A 17254-nucleotide genomic window follows, 5' to 3' on the forward strand; every position below is an offset into this window, starting at 1 on the left:
CTGTTCTCTGTAAACCCCAGAGACGGTTGTGAGGAAAAATCATAGTAGATCAGCAGCCTCTGAAATACTGCCATGTTAAAAGTTGCTTAAATCACCATTCTTCCCCACTCTAATGCTCCAACTGAACTTCAGTAGGTCATCTTGACCATGTCTACCTACGTATCTACCCAAATGCACCAAATTGCTGCCACGTGATTGGCTTATTAGATATTTGCATTGATGAGATGCTAATGTTGTTTGTCCTAAATTGCTCACAAAGCCTATCCTTGTTGTCACAGGGCAAACTCTGGTGCGCATCCTGGACAGGCCGCCAGTCTATCGGGGCTAACGCATAGATGCACGGGATCTTTCACACCTATGGCCAATTAAGAATCACGAATTACCCTAATACCCACGTCTTTGCCTCAAAGACATCATGTCACTCAGATGTACAGCTGCTTTGTCTTGGCTCTTCCTCTTGAGCATTTCAAAGCAATTTGTGCATTCATAATTGCTGAGAGACACGTGCTCTACAGCAGTGGTTTGCCTTAGTATTTTGCACACCAAAGGGCAAGCCACAATTTCAAGGCACCGCTTATATTCATATCAGCAGAAAGTTTCTATTTTTTCACTGCTGAAGTGTCAAAACTTATGCCTCAATCACCTTATGAGACACCTTCAGAGTTCAACAAGTGGTCTTGCTGAACCCTGATTCTTTTGAAGTAGGTATGAAGAGATTGTTTTATGAGGAAACTGTGACTCAATTCTCCAATACCTTAAAAAACAATCCAAGCAAGAAGTGATTAGGCAGAATCAACCCATGCTTTTATTTAATCCATTGCATATAAAAACTTTTTTCATTCTTTTTATTTGTTTTTTACATAAAGTTGTATGATCTACAGTGCTATCCAATAGACTGCAATTAACAAGGAATCCATTAAAATAAAATTTTAATTGTCCTGTGAAACGTCCAGACAAGTTGGCATTCTAAAGACATAACCCAAAATATAATTGTCCCAAAGACCTTTTTTTTCTTCTTTTTTTTGTCTTAAAGTTACAGTTTGTATTCTCCTTTCATACCATTAAAAAAATAGAACACATAATGAGAAAAGAACCCACTATTTCCATTGGTCCAGGGCTGTTTAGAATCTACAGTATGTGTGTCAAAATAAGAGTCCATGTTTCAGGACAATGATGCAGTCGCCCAAACCCCTTGAATCCCACCCCATACCCCCACCCCTCCCTTCACTACACAAATATAATAAACCCTTCTCCTGTGCAGGCAGAGAGATGTCAGTGGTTTTGGATATTGCAAGTAATGTGAGTGGTCGTGCGGGCAGAGCATAGATAAGCAACACACCGCCAGTGTTTCAGCCATAATTAATGCAGCAGTGGCTGAACATGCAGATGTGTCTCGAAGCCTCTGTGCTTTGTAGGGCCGTAGTCAAGCAACAGCTATACACTACTGTTGCGCCCCATTCAGTGTTTCTGTAGCTGCGAGACAGCCACGCAGAAGCAGGTGATGCGGCAGCCAAAAAAGCGACTCCCGCATCACGTCTCCTGACAGGCTGAATCACATCTGTGAGTGTAGAGGCAGAGCGTAAAGGAAGTGTGAGCTGTTCAGACCAGGTCTACAGCAAACTCGACTCTGGGGACACCCGGCTGGCTATAGGCCACACATCACTCATGTGGTAAATCTCAGGCTTGCGGTCGAACCGAGTCTCCGCACACGTCTGCACCGACGGCGTATTTTCAAAGCAGCGCCGTAGCTGCGAGACAGAGCAAACCGTGTTTGGCTGTGATTGTGGAAAAGGCAACTTTTCTCAGCAGGAGATCGGGCCGACCCAAGCCAAAAAGATTCACCACTGCAGCAAAAAGAGAACTAGAGAATTCAAAAAATAAAAAGGCTAAAAGTAAATGACGTGTTGAATTTAAGGCACAGCCCATGGGCCAAGGAACAGTTTCTTTTTTTTCTTAAAAAAAACAATTTGGCTTTCCCTCTCTCTTCACTGAGCTACTTCTCAGCTAAGCAACATGTCGATGGATCGTTTTTGTTTTGTTTTTTTCTTTTTTGTTGTTTTTCTTTTTTTTTTTTACACTGAAATTCATGTGTAAATAAACATTCTCTCAACAAGAGGTACATAATACAGCCACGCCATCACCAAAAGGGATGATAAGAATCAACCATTTACAGCAAACTGCATTATGATAGTAATAACATTAATAATTATATATTATGTACAGCACAATAAATATATGTTTGTAAACAGCGATAAAACCAGAAAATTTTTTATTACAGGTAAGGGCTCTGGGTGAGGATGGGGGGGAAAAAAGAAAGAAAAGTATTGGCACAAAATGAAAGATTAAATAAAAAGTTTTAAAATGACACATAATCAAAACGAGCACTCTTTAAAAAGCGGTGTGCAGTACTTCAAGTGGTTTTTTTTTCTTTAAAGAGGTGGATTTTCTTTTAAATATTGTATGTACACTGGGGTTAAAAAGTATATTTGGATATTGTAACCTGCAAGCCTGCGATGTGGTCTATGCTACAGTAAAATATTTACTGTACCATCTTCATAATGCAAAAAAACCAAAAAAAACACACACACACACACACACACACACACACACACAAAGAGGGGGAAAAAAAAGAATCAAGCAATAAATAATAAATTGAGGCGTAAAATATGATAGAAAAAAGTGAAGAGTTTTGGCTGTGATGTAGGGCGACAACGTTCAAGCCTATGTGCGCACGCGTTTTGGCGAGTTTAAATAAAACAATAAATGTAATCATAAACGAATATATGTATCTGTGCAAGAGTATCTGGATATCTGTAGAGGATATCTGACGACTGCACGATGGAGCTGATTGTCTTGTCGAAAACAAAGACAGTAACTGGAGTTAACGTCGTGTAGGCAAAAAAACCCTATAAAAACAAAAATGTGTTCGTGATGAAAAGCACATTTACAACAGGTAAAAGAAAACACAGTGACTGGAAAAAAGCAGCAGTTCTTGATGTGCGTGTCAAATAAGGGCAAGAAAATGAAAAGAAGGACGATAAAAAGCTTTCGTAGCATTTGTATAAAATCACCCTATAATACCATTTCTATTTCTGTATACTTGGAGCACTAAACAAGCTTCTAAAAAAGGTGCTTTTTGTATCAACTACAAAGCATTGCATTGTCTTAGGATGTGTTCAAAAGAACTGCAGGCAACGACAATTAAATTTAAAGGCTTGTAACAATGTAACTGAAGTGTGAAAACCTCGGCTTTCACGCTTCCTTCTCGGTGAAGACGCTCACCAAAAACAATAGTTATTATGAATGAATTCCAAAATTCAAACTGACAGGACAAACCAAATATGAGTACAGTGGCATGGAAATAGTAGTATAAATGCTATTGGAGCAAGTGCAAACAGCTCAGAACACTCAATGTAACCCAGCTGTAAAGATATCCCCTTCAAGAAAAAAAACAAAACAAAAAAACACTGAATATCTACGACACGTTTCTCCCCCATTAGTTTCCAAAAGTGCCCTCGTTTTCTTTATTTCTAACAAAACAGAGCCTAAGATTGCAAAAGTAAATTCTAGAAAATATCTGAATCTTACATACAGTACGATACAAAAAAATTAAAGAGGTCTAGGACAGCGACACAGCCGTTTCGATTTGAGCTTGGTGTCAGTCAGGTTTTCAAGGAAGACTTCCACAGCAGAAATGTGTCTCAAAAAGTTCCCCGGTGTGCTGCAGCTTTCATCTCTGCGGCGCCCCGTCAGGTTTTCTCGACCGGATGACAGCATAACGTGCCTCCTAATTTGTAGCGGGAGGGGGGGGATATGACCTAACCGAGAGGGAGGTTCTCCTTGAACACGCCAACAACTGTCTCTGTAGAGTATGGGCACTTAATAAAACACGGAAACACTGGCAAACCTTCGGGCGAGGCTGAGACGAAGCAGAAAAGGAGGAAAACGTGATGTTACGTACAGTAAGAACAGCACGGAGGAGACTGAACTGCTGGTCCACAAACTTAAGCCTGTAAAAGGGAGGGGGCTGTAAAGGTGAAATAAAGACACACCACTTCAGTACAAATGGGAATGGAAAGGAGTTTTCCTGAGTGCAAAAAAACTTGAAGTAGTACCAGTGGGCGTGTCTGAACAAAGCGGGCAGGGAGGAGTGGCCAAGGTGGGGAGCAGCGCACGCTTTGGAACCAGAAACATGGATGTATAAAAACCACACACAGATTCAACAAAACCCAAAAAATATTCTATAAATAATCATCTGTCATTACTAAGAAGAAGAGTTAATCAGATGCTGTCCATAAACTGCTATGTGTCAGGGGATTTCGCTTTCTCTTCTTCCTCCTCTTCCTCCTCCTCTTCTGCTACCTCTTCCTCGACAACACATGATTGTGAGCAGGGTGTTTCTCCCTCTTCTACTACCTCATCATCATCGTCATCGTCCTCCCCCACCTGTTCGTCCAAAGGTATCTCTGTTGATTCAGAGTCCTGCGTACAGAGTGTTTTAGAATCAGTACAGCTGTTTTCCTCCTCCTCCTCTTCCTCCTCCTCCTCCTCTGGCTGGCTGCCGCTGTCTTTCTCAGTGTCCGACTCCCCGTCCTCCTCCAGGGTGAGCTCGAATTGGAACTTGTCCCCTCCCGGAGGTCGAGTGCTGTCCTCAGGCTCGTCCAACGCAGGGGAGGGACTTTGGGGGATGGTGCTTTGGTACCACTCTCTGTTGTCTTCTAATGTGTCCAGGATGTCCTGGGCATCCGGATGGACCAGGTCAGCCCACGTCTCCCACAAAGGGTGGACGATATAGTCTATGAATCCAACCTACAGAGGACACGCAGGAAAAACAGGACTCTCAGTGTGTGTCTACACAGCACACAAGTACAGTACACTTATCTGCCTGTGTGTGTGTTACCTGGCTCTTTTCTACTGAGGCATTGTGTTTGTCACACATGGGGCTGATCTCCATGCCCCTCTCCCGTTCTCGGTCACCTTGGCTGAAAAACTCTTCCATGATGCGATCCGTCCACTGCCGGTACAGCTGCAGAGGCTTGGTGGGGTTGCTCAAATCTGCACAGTGCACCATGTTCTGGAGAACCTGAATGTGACCGGTAACACAATCTAAAACACAGCGCCAATGTCCCAAAAGACAATATAGACAGCAGCAGGAAATACTACAACAGAGACGTGGATATTAGACAGCCAGTTTTACCTGTATCCTGTCAGAATAGTTATCCAGCAGTAAGACACCAGAGCTGGTCACTTTCTTAGTTTCCACCATTGTTTTCAGATCAGCCAGCAGATTCATGTGCTTGGACATGTCTGTAGCTAGCACCTTATAAAGACCAACAACAAACTGTTACTAGTACTCAGCAAAGAACACTGTCGCTTAATTTGTACGTAATATACTACACAAGGCTTTCTACTCAGCCTTTATTACAAAAGATGAAACTCTCTTCACTTACGATGTCAATGACCATCTTTCGCAGTGATTGTCTTTGTTTTTTGGTCAAGTTTTGGAAGATGTCACAGTTCTCCTCTTGCAGGAGCTTGAAACCGACTGCTAGATGATGGTTCTCTAAGACGGAAGAGTCATTGTACATCAGTGCCAACTCTGAATCTGCAGGGGGGAAACGGTTGGTTAGTTTAGTTTGCAGAAACTTAGCAGGAAGCTGATAAGTCCGCTGGTACACTTCTGTACATCCAACTGGAAATTCTTTTCAAGTTGCTTTTAGGCTAAGCTTAAGTTGATACACGCTGCACGCCACTTTGTAACCCACCCCATCTCTTCCTTTTCATGCTTTGTCCTGTTAAATCAGTGTCTGCAGTCATGCATGCCTGCTCTTGTTCTGTTCTGGAGGTGTTGCTGCTGCTCTCAGTGCCTTGTGCTTTCCACACATGTGCATGTGCCAAAACCATACTGCCAAATACAAATTACCATAGATGGGAACAGCAATTCTAAACTGTGCATTTCAGTTTAATTAGATCCATAAGACAATAAATGTGCAACAATCGCCTATTAGTGCAACAAATTTCTCTAATGGTGTCTTGCTGAATTTTATGTGTGCTGCTATGGATTCCTTGGTGAATGAGCAGCAGAAGAAAGCCCCATCATGTTTACCGCTGAGAGATTTCCCACTCGCGGTCATTTGAAGGACCTCTAGCTGTATTTAGATTTTCCATTAAGATGCATTAGTCTTGGCCACAGTGAAACCGAGCAGCAGAACAGAGAAAGGGGATCCTGCTCCGTTGCTCTCTGGCTGACAGCAGATCATTCTGGTGGCACTTAACAAGGATGACTCACACTGCCTTTACTGCAGGGATTCCCCATTTGGGGCTTATGGTAAGCACTACACATTTTATGTGTGTGCTACGTGTATGCGACTGCATAGTGTGCCTTCTGTTCTGAGGCTGGTGTTAGTAATACTCTTATGCATTTGTGCCCAGTGGATATAAACTGCTTTTGTTTGAGTTTTCCTCTAAACCGCCAAATTAAGGTGATATTTGTGATACTGCTAACCATAAGCAAGTGAGTCAGTTAAAGTGAGATAACAGGGGTTTAGTGTCTAGCTCAGGGATACATTAACAAACACAACAACATGAAGCAGGCATGCAAGTCTGGCATGGTTATAAGCTCAGTTGAGATGCTTCTATCACTACTCTTGGTGTTAGTGAGTCACACAGATTATCTGGCTTTTATTTCTTTAGGTTTTGATAAATCTGTCTTTGTGATGTCTACCCTTCACTCAACAATGGAGATTACTGGAATTTAGCAACCAAAATGCAATGGCCTATAAAAAGAAATAAGACTCTCAGCGTTGATTAGCTACCGCTTGATGTAAACAAGAAAATATTGAGGTCAGCACATATAGTGTGGCTACATTTGTCCTCAGAAGGACGTTTTCCTAAGAATCCTGAATGATGTTGAGTACAGGGATTAGGGCAATTATTGATCGTCTCTTTGAACTCCTCTGCTTTGGAATCACATGTCAAAGCCATCACACGTGCCTGCAAAAAACATGCTGGTAAACACGTGCATGTGTGCAGGCACTAAGTGTTTAAGCCCAACCTGCACATTTTGGAGTTGATGCAAGAATCAATTCAGAGTTTGGATTAATTATGAAATGCGATTTATGAGAGAAATTATATTTATAATGCAGAGTGTGTGCATATGTATGCTTGCTAACGAAGCAGAGGCATCAATGTGCATGTTCTCACCTTTGTGCCAGAGTGTGTGCGTTTGTGAATACTTGGTAATGACACAGTTGCTAACACTCATATTCAGGCTTACTGGTGTTAATGAGGAACTGGTTCGAGACTCCGGGATGGTCCACGTCATGAATTGCACTGGCAAAGATGGCAGCGAGGATCTCAAGGTCTGTGAACACAGCCTGGAAAGAAGAAGAAGCAAGTGTTGAAGGGAGAGCGGAGGGCACTGATGCGAGAGTCAGCTCGCTGGATAAAAATACCCTTTCAAGTTTAGAGCCATTGATTGGACGTGGAGAAGGAGTTTGATTGAAGCTGATTGTGGAAGCATGGCCTACGTGTTTGTGAGTATATGCATGTCAATGCATGTGTACAAGAGTGCTCCATGTCTTTGTGTGTGTGCGTGCACTTGCACCTCACCTCAAGGGCAGGGGTGGATAGCAGCACGTGAGTTGACTGGGTGACGTCAGCAGCATGGATGTTGTTATGATAGGCCACATCGGCATGGTAATGGTCTTCTAAGGTCATCAGGTAGGTTATAAAGGTGTCAAGTGGAATTTTAAAAGTTTTTAACAAGTCTCTCTCCTGCAAATAAGAAATAAAGGGGGGGGGGGGGGGGATTACAATTAAGACGATTTGGACAATTTGGGGATTCATCAAGCAGCAAAAGAGCCAGAAAAACAGAAGAAGGAAGTCTTTACCTGGAATATTGTGTACATCATGACTGTCAGTGGTCGATTCCCAGAAAATTCGGAGATTTTAAAAACATTAAGGCCCCATTTATTCACATGCTCCAACTCCTGAAAAAAATCAAAACCCCAAAAAACAATGAGATAAGATCAGAAATAAATTCCCTCAACTATATACATCAAATTGCACACACTGTGCACTATATTTATGTAAACTATGCACACAAACACACCTTAGCAAGTTCATCTTCGGTCTCGGTCTTGACCCCAAATCGAGGGATGTTCGAGTTTGTGAGGCTGGATGAGTGCTGCAGCTTTTTCACCCCACTGATCTGAGACATGGGCTTGTTCTTCTTCTCCTTCTCCTTTTGCGTTTGAGGGGATGGCATCTCGACTTCATGCTGCTTGTCTGGAGAGACACAGTGCAGAAAAAAAAGAACAGAAAAGTGAATACAAAGATTGTCACGACGCAGGAAGGAGGGCGAGTCTATCTACCCGTGTCATCACTCACCCAGGAAGGTGTTGGAGATGAACTCAGAGACTTGGTTCCCAGAGCGGCTCATCTCCGAGAGGTGCGTGAGCTCTCTATTCAACATCCTCTTGAACTGAAAGCGGAGCACACACGTATATGAATAATGGGTTCAGTGTCTCGGAAAAAGGCATAATCACAATTACTTGGTTTTTCAGGTCAGAGGTGTTCAGAGGCACTTAATAATGTCATTTTCAAGTAAAGAACAGAAACTGAAAACATAGTTCAAGTTCCAGAACGTGAAAAAAAAAAAAATCTATGCATGTAAAGAAAACAGATGATTTGATGGCATACACATTCCTAATAGCAACAGTCTTTTGCAGACAGATTTTTAAAATTTCAAGGAACAATACAGTAGTTATTCCCAGAAATTTCACCTTCTCTCACTTTAACACACACACACACACACACACACACACACACACACACACACACACACACACACACACACACACACACACACACACACACAGATTTAGAGGGCTGCTGCCCTGAAAAAACTGACAGCATTTATTTATTCCTCATTTGCTCTTAGCTCTCCGGTGCCTAATTGAAGTGGCAGGCCCAAATTTAGCTGCAGCTTTGGTTTTGAAAACCAAATTGATTGATGTGCAGGCAAACGCTTTAAATCACTGATGTTCCAAACCACAAAGTTACAAAACAGATATTTAAAAAACCCCTCAATGCATTATTTAATTATGAATGAATTTAATTATGAAATTGTAAAATGCACAGTGTATATCAATGATTTATGTAAAGCCATACTGATCACTTTAAGCAAGCCATAACACCACAGGAGTCTCTTTAGAGCTCAGTCCGATTTAAGAACACCCACAGGCTTTTTTATAATGATGACACCAGAGGCTGCGAGCCACTTGCAGCCATTGTTGCAGAAAAGCGACAAATACAATAATTACAAACATATAAAAATAGCAACATATAAATAAAAATGCAACCTACAAGATTTCCAGATATCTGTATAAAGTAAAATTAAAAGATTATGGACCTAAAAAGGAGAGACCTAAGAGTTGCTGTTTTCTTTGACCTAAGAGGCCACTTGTGCCGTTTAACCTTTGAAACAACCAGAATGGAAATAACGATCCAGAGATTTTGCGAAAACATCTTTGCTCTTGAATCCAAAGTCACCTAAATTATCATTTTTTTCTGTGAATTACACCCAGGCAGCACCATGCGAGTACAACATTGGCTCTTCACATCAAATGCATCAAAATGGAAAACGGACCCAGAAATCTCACACCAATGCAGCAACAGTTTGAGGAGATATATGACGTGCTTCGTATATCTCAACTGGTCTGAGGGATGAAAGTTACAAAAAAACCACGTCCTCTCGATGAAAATTAATTTAAGCAATCACGTCAAACTAGGTGTGAAGCATATGAATATATAAAAAAACTACACTAATATAAGAAGGGATCTTACCTGTATGTATCCCCAGGACACAGAGAGCAAATAATTTGCTTCAGGCATTTTGACAAATCAAGCAAACCGATCCAGAAGCAGAAAAGGTGCAGGTTTATAGTCCGGTATACTGCTCAGTCAATGAAAACACTAGACAGCTAGTAAAACAAAGGCAGTTCCCGCCAGTTAAAAGACCTCAACCTGAGGAGCCCGCAGAGCTCGATTCCAAGTAAATCAGCTGTGCAGAGTCTGTAAGTGAAGCATTGCGTTCTTGCCCTGCAAATAACCAAAGAACCAAGCCGAAGAAAAACAGATTCTGACAGAGAAGCGGAAGAAACGTGTCTCCCCAAAGATCCGATGCGAGCATATTGTGACCACACACGGTGACACAGATTGGCATGTGAACACACAGAGTCAGGCACAGGGATGCACTGCTGAGTCTGTGAATAATTGATGATGGTGCGGATGCTTAGTAGATGCCAAAGCACCAGGACAGCAAAATTTTTCTCTCAGCAGCTCCCAAACAGGACTGCCTGGCTGCTTCTGTATGTGTGACACAAGCTCCCATGTGAAGCGCACAGGCTGCCTCCCTCACACGGTCGTACGACGGCAGCGAATCAGGGCCCGGATATGAAAGAAGTGTGAGCTCATCATCATCATCTCTGATTGGTTTGGATTGGAACAGACCTGAGACTGCCTGCTGTTTGATTGGCTGGGACTGAGGTCAGTGGAAAAATCTACCCCTTCCCTTTCCTTTAATTCCTGCGGTGCAAGGGGGATGTTAGTTTGCGTATGCATGTGTGTGTGTGTGTACAGTACACACCTACATTTGTGTGTATGCAAAACATGTTCATATAAGATGCATGGCCAACTGTTCTAACCTTCTGCACAGCTTGATATACAAGTGCAGGTTACCTCATCCAACATGATATAATATTTAAAAAAAGGTCACCTTCCACCCCGGTATTCAAGCGAGGTGAGTCACAGCAGCATCACTGATGAGATGATGTAAAAACACACACAAAAAAACCCCATCATTAGTCTTACAATAAGAATGAGCGTCACAGTTATCTGAAGTGGGCTCAATAGGACAGAAACTAAAAGTGCTGCAGCCACACAGGCTGCTCCGTGTGCGTGTCAGCAAGCTCGGGAGGTCGTCGCTTTAATCGAAGGCAAAAGATGAAACCGTATTCAGGCTGGAGTTTTTTGTTTTTCTTTCTGAAGCAGCACCAAGCGACAAACACCTCCAAAGTGAGTATATCCACCTGATGCTTTATGAGTGCATTTCATGTCTCCAGCAGTCATTTTTTAATGTTGACATCCAGCATTATTGAATTATCCGCCGATAATCTCAAGTCTTAAATTTGAAATTTTACAGGAAAACCCACGTTGAGTCAGCTCGCCAACGATGTCCCAGTGAAAAAAAAGGGCATTGACAGAGAGCTGTTTGCAGTTTGCTGCAATTCAAATGTACAGGGCATCTGAATCTTGTCCTACCAAAATGAGTGATATTAGATGTGTAAGCTCAAATAATTACTGGACTGCTTCTTGTAATTGCAGGTGTGGAAAATTCTGAACTGTGATACTATTCTTAGGATCTGGACAGGGGGTATTTCTAAGAAAAGCAGAACCAAACTTTGGTGAAAAACATGTTTACTTTGGACTTTGGTTTATTTAAAGAAATGTCTTAGTATAAACACTTGTGTATGCTCTTCAAATTACCTGTTGAGGCACTGGTCCAAAAACATTTCCAATCAATGTTCAGAGTTCAGACAGCGTGCAAGTTTTGATATTACAGCTTTACTGATAAATATTGCAGTGATGATGATGATGATGATGATGATGATGATGATGATGATGATGGATCATTTTTCTAATCATCACCACCATCTAACTTACCCCACCCCATAAACCAGGGGTGTCTGACACATGGTCCTATCCTTATTAGGGTTGTGGGGGTGGTTGGAGCCTATCCCAGCTACCATAGGGCGAGAGGCAGGGTACACCCTGGACAGATGGCCAGTCTGTTGCAGGGCAGGGAATGTACAATGAAGAGATAAAACTTGAGAGAAGAGCATGTTTGCCCCTGAAAAAAGGGCGGCATCAAACATCTGGGAGATGAGGGGAAAAAAGGCCCAGCATTTTATTAATTTCTATCGGCTGGCACCACATGTAAAACAGTGGAACACAACCGCACGGTAATTAACGCGTAATCCATGACACACAAGCATAAATGTCGGGGATGATGTCGGCCGCTAACATAGCTAACGTCGAAAGGACTGCAAAGGCTGCCTGCAAAAGGCCTTAGTAATGCTGATGAGCATTAATAAACAGAATATAAAATTACAATTGTCAAAGTTAAAAAGATTATTCCAGATCTTTATATGGTTCATATAAACTTCTTTTTAAAAATTTGAATCTTTAAAAAACAGTGAAAATTTGAACCATAATCAGGTTATTGAAACTTGCGCACACCCACACAAAACATCCACAGCCCCTGCGTTTCTTTAGATTTAGAGTCTGTTCTTTCTTTTTCATGTTGTGTATGTAAACGCACATGTGTGCATGCATGTGTCGAGTGTTTACATTGATTGAAAAGGGACCAAATCTGTCTCTGATTACTTTACGCCCCACTTCCACAGCCTGTTTGGCACTGTGAGTAATTTACAGCTACACTGGAACAGATGAGCCCACCGGCTCGCTGAGATCCAGTCGCTTTGATTGACTCACAGCCAAGCAGGCCAGCACAGGCCCAACACACACGCACATGTGTGCACGCACAACACATGGTCTCCTCTCAGGTGGACAGTTTAAACAACGCCCGCTTACACCTCACTAATCCACACAAACTCCCACTCGCTGTCACGCAAACACACACAAAGCAATAGCTTAGCCAAGAGGTGTGAACTCAAACTATTGGGTAAAAATTGGAAAGTGTCACACCGAGCATAGATGTGTGTTGTGACCAAAAATATCTGTTCCTGCTGTGTATATATAGCTCGCAACACCTCCAGATCAATGTATTTTTTTCGTTTCTCACATTCTGCATTTATTCGGGCAGCAGACGCCCCCTCTCCGCAGAGGGAGCAGGAACACTTTAATTGTTGTCAGTGTTATAGATGAAATGGGTCTGTCACCCATTCATGACATACAGAAGACACCAAGGAGGAAATCCATATGTAGGAAGGCTACAAACAGGTAATGGTAAGACTGGTTGGTGGTTCGATCCCCCGGCTCCTCCAATCCACACATAAAAATGTGTCACAGGGCCAATACATAGTGCATGACTGTTAGGAAAAGGGCTGTACCACACAAATACTAGTCCATGTACCATTTATAGCACAAAGTATACCTATGAAAACTAAGATCAGCAGCAAGATGCAAAAGCAAAGAGAACTAGCCACTAATTCAGCCACTGAAGAATGAGTCTGAACCGCATCGCATGTGTAAGCCCTCCTCGCTGAACTAGATCCAACTTTTAGGGACAAGACAGTTTGAATTCTTAAGGGAAGCTACATGTTATTCAGAAAAAGCAGAAACCTCTCCTCGCACAGATCTGAGATCAGTGATGTGAGGCTGCTAAACTAGGTGTTTCCTAAGGAACCTCTTGCTCTTTCTTGAAATGAGCTGCTAAGAAACACTAATAGTGAAATATCAAAAGAATAATACTTTTAATCATTTAAAAGTATCACTGCAACAAGTGGAGGAGATATAATCAGTTACTGGTTATACTTGCACATATTGTCTGTCGGCCTCATTATTTGAAACTTTGGCCACATTTAATAGCAGCACCTGCCATTATAGCAGTGTACATATATAACAGGAAAAGCATAATTTAGCACAGGTCCATATTACAGACTTTGGTATTTACTTTACCTGCTGCAACAATTAGAGAGTCATTATGAAAACAGAAGATATCCACCAACACCCACTGGCTGCTGCTGATTTGCAAAAGACAGGGAAGCTCAACCTTACAGGTTTAGGTTAAAAAGAGAAGTGACACGATCCAGATTCTTGTTCAGGTGTGGCACCAGTCGCACTGCAAGTGAATCAGACTTACTAAAACGGTGATGCCAGAAAAACAGAAAGAAAGTTTTAATGAGTCACTTGCCATATGCCAGGAGATCCGCAGATGAGATCACGACACAACCAAAATACACAAGTCTTAACTCCTTCCCACATAAAAAGACATTTGATCACCTCCCCAGTACCCTTAATGACGAGTTCTGAGACCTCAATAAACATCAATAAAGACAATTTTTGACGACCATCAGAATAGGTTCTAGGTTTTTCCAAGGGACGCCCTAGTAAGTTGTATACAAAAAGATCACAATCACTAACTTCTGATTCACACCTTGTCATTTTGTTCTGGAAGAAACCACTCAGTTCAGAAAAGAGTAACAACAGTTGCCCATAGTAGGAGTCCAAAAGGGGGAAAGAGTTCTTGCCTTTAGTAAAAAGGACACCTTCGAACCTGAACATCCAAGCATGACACCCTGATATTTCAAATGAGAAAACAGCCAACGCTAATCAGACTTGACTAGTGCACATCGATCTTACAGAAGAGCAAAAGAATCCTCGAAATACTTAATCACACACAAAGGAAAAATATCTAACCACGGGAGTATCCTGAACTTGAACCCACAGAGAACCAACAAGTGTCACCTCAGAGACCTATACGAGATTACAGCAAAGCGTCTAATAGACACGCTGTCTGTTAGACGTGTGTCAATTTCACACTTTGCCTCTGCAAAAGGGTGAAATAGACACACATGCAGAAGTTGAATTACCAGCAGGGGGAGATAATAATAATAATAATAATAATAATAATAATAATTTTTAAAAAAGCCAAGAAGTCAGTAGTGAGTAAAAAAACATGTGAAGTACATTTCAGGGTCCTTAATCAGTAGAATCGATTAAGCTAGGTGGCTAATATTGTCCGTGTAACTGTGTTAATAATGTCTAAGAGTCAAAGCTGGAAATGGACAAGCTATGCCAGTGGCTCAGCGATTCTATTACAGGTTTTGCCGTGATACTGGGTTGCAGAGACATGTGCACTTTTAATGTCAAAGAAGGTGTTACAACTGCAAACGACTTGTTTCATTTGGTGTACAATGGGTGTGTGTGCTGTGTGTGTTTTTAGCTACTGTGTGAAAGTGCATTAAGTAGAATGGCAGTACGAATGTCCTGGAGGGCAAACTGACCTTGCCTAACCTACTGTTACAGCAGCCTCTAAGCCTAACAGAGTAACCTTGGGAATAGTGATATTCCGAGGTGACGTGCAGTATTTCACCAGAATATATTGTGACCTGATTTGAGGGCAGAGATGATGAATGGGAACCCACAAGGAACTGTACTTTATGGGCGGTGAGTTTTAACAATGGTCCCAAACACTGAGAGAAGTGATTTTTCCGTAATTTTATTCCATTTTCCTCAAATGAATTCAATCTTTTTTTTTTTTGGTTTCTTTTATTTATCTCGACGATGAGCTGAGGATACCTTTAAACACCGATGTTAAAGTCTGCGGGCTCCACACATAAAGTAATGGCCATGTGTGGGAGATGTAGCGACTGTATTACATGTGATGTCTTTGTCTGTACGTGTGTGAGTGTGTATGTGTGCATTGCTGGAGTGAGATAGCAGGGCGGCTGAGCCTGTGGCTGTTGCCATGACGACCAAAGATAGCTGTGCTGATAAAAGAGAGCATGTTACAGTTTTTCTTTTACCTACCTCTCTCTCTCTCTCTCTCTCTCTCTCTCTCTTTTTAAAGAAGTGATTTTTTAAAATTTAAATGAGGTAGATGTGCAGCGTGATGTGTGTGATCGCACTAACATCAGAGGTGAACCTGTGCTTTTTGTTTGATTCCTTTGTCTGTCTCTCCTCTTGGTTCGTCCCACCTCGTGTGACATCACAGTGTGTGACATCACCACAGCCCAGAGCTGATCAGCATTCAGAGCAGCACACTAACACTCTCACACACACGGACACACACACGCAGTGGAAGCGACTGAGCATGCTCATACCAAAACTCCTCGCTTGCATGACGATGCTATCGCTAACATATATAAATGGTAAATGGTAAATGGCCTGCATTTGTATAGCGCTTTTCTAGTCCATAGGACCCCAAAGCGCTTTACACTACATTCAGTCATTCACCCATTCACACACACATTCACACACTGGCGATATAGACCATACAACATAAACAGACCAATGTGCGGTGTAATGACTGACGAGTATTAAGAAAGACATTAAACCACATAATCAAGCAGCACATAGATCAACCACACACACAAAAACAAACAAAATGTGGAAGAATCAAGTTTCTACAGTGCTGCTTTTACAGTGGGTTCATAACGAGTCATTATTAGGGATGAGGAGGTCTAAAGACAATGGAATTATGTTTAAAATCAACTACATCGACAGCCTGTGATACAATGGATCTCACTATTGTTTGTTAGTTTGCTAATGCAGTGCTAAAAGTGACATAAGCTTTGTCCAAGAAAAAAACCAAGCCATTACGGCATTTAAACTTATACAAGAGTTTTGTATAAGATGAGTAAAATGACTGTATTTTTACATTTCTTTTTCTTTTAGATGGACGTGTAAAAACACAGGCGTGGGTTAGCAACATGACAACTCCCATGAAAGTGTGCTGCACAATTTCTTTTTAAAAGATATATAAAGTTAATCATTGAACGCAGTTCTGTTAAGCAGTCAAGCTTCATTTAGTAGTTTAGCTTCTTAGCACTTTCAATCTGCAGGAAACTCTGTATATACTGTAAATATTTGTAAAAGTGCAACTTCAAGTAGAGTTTAGCACATACAGTGTACTGCATGTCCCACACAGCATCAGCACTACACTATATTTTGCTCAAACGCCACAAAATTAAAACAAAGCAGACAAACACTAAAGTGAAACCCAGGAAGCAACTTCCACATTACAGAGACAGAGAATACTTATAACATATACTGCCATGAATTTAAAAAAAAAAACCCACAACAACAATTTTTTAGCTATTCTTACCTTGTTTGAAGCCATCTCACTGACTGAGTGTCTCGTCTGCAGCGTCTCCAGCTGGTCCAGGCACCAGTCCAGCTCCTCCAGGGTCTCAGTGGCCAGTTTCTGGTAGGCCTCCTCTGCAGGGGCAAGACAGGAGGGCAGGGGATCAGTAAGGACCCGCTTCAGAGGGCTAGTGGACGGTCCAGGCCCGGGGTCTCCCACCCCACAAACAGCTAAGCTGGGATACCCCGAGTAGACACATGGGTGACTCTTCATACTGGACAGGTGAGCCAGCTGAGGGGGTAGGGGTGGGGGGCGTGGGAGCAGGGCCTTTATGTCCCGTATCCTAACCCGCAGATGAGCAGAGGTCAGCTGTAGCCAAGCTCATTGATTCCCCATGGAGAAAAGAAACCTTCACCGCAG

The 17254-nt window shown here is 42.1% G+C and overlaps 1 protein-coding gene across 7 annotated transcripts in view; it reads right to left on the reverse strand.

Annotated features, from left to right (window-relative positions):
- Nucleotides 1–777: 777 nt before the first annotated feature.
- pde4d (phosphodiesterase 4D, cAMP-specific) overlaps nt 778–17254 on the reverse strand; it is a 203893-nt gene continuing 187416 nt past the window's right edge. For all 7 annotated transcript variants that reach the window (XM_085294715.1, XM_085294714.1, XM_085294716.1 and 4 more), the window contains 10 exons: nt 16856–16968; nt 8392–8485; nt 8114–8289; nt 7893–7991; nt 7612–7776; nt 7277–7376; nt 5451–5605; nt 5198–5320; nt 4901–5083; nt 778–4809 (listed from right to left, as the gene is read on the reverse strand). In XM_085294715.1, the coding sequence (XP_085150841.1) occupies nt 4303–4809; nt 4901–5083; nt 5198–5320; nt 5451–5605; nt 7277–7376; nt 7612–7776; nt 7893–7991; nt 8114–8289; nt 8392–8485; nt 16856–16968 (1715 nt within the window). In that variant the 3' untranslated portion in view covers nt 778–4302. The remainder of the gene's footprint in view (nt 4810–4900; nt 5084–5197; nt 5321–5450; nt 5606–7276; nt 7377–7611; nt 7777–7892; nt 7992–8113; nt 8290–8391; nt 8486–16855; nt 16969–17254) is intronic.

This window comes from Mchenga conophoros, linkage group LG12 (assembly GCF_057382185.1).
Source record: "Mchenga conophoros isolate Kocher_MC1m ecotype Shallow Benthic linkage group LG12, M_conophoros_male_GT1.1, whole genome shotgun sequence".
NCBI lineage: Eukaryota > Metazoa > Chordata > Actinopteri > Cichliformes > Cichlidae > Mchenga > Mchenga conophoros.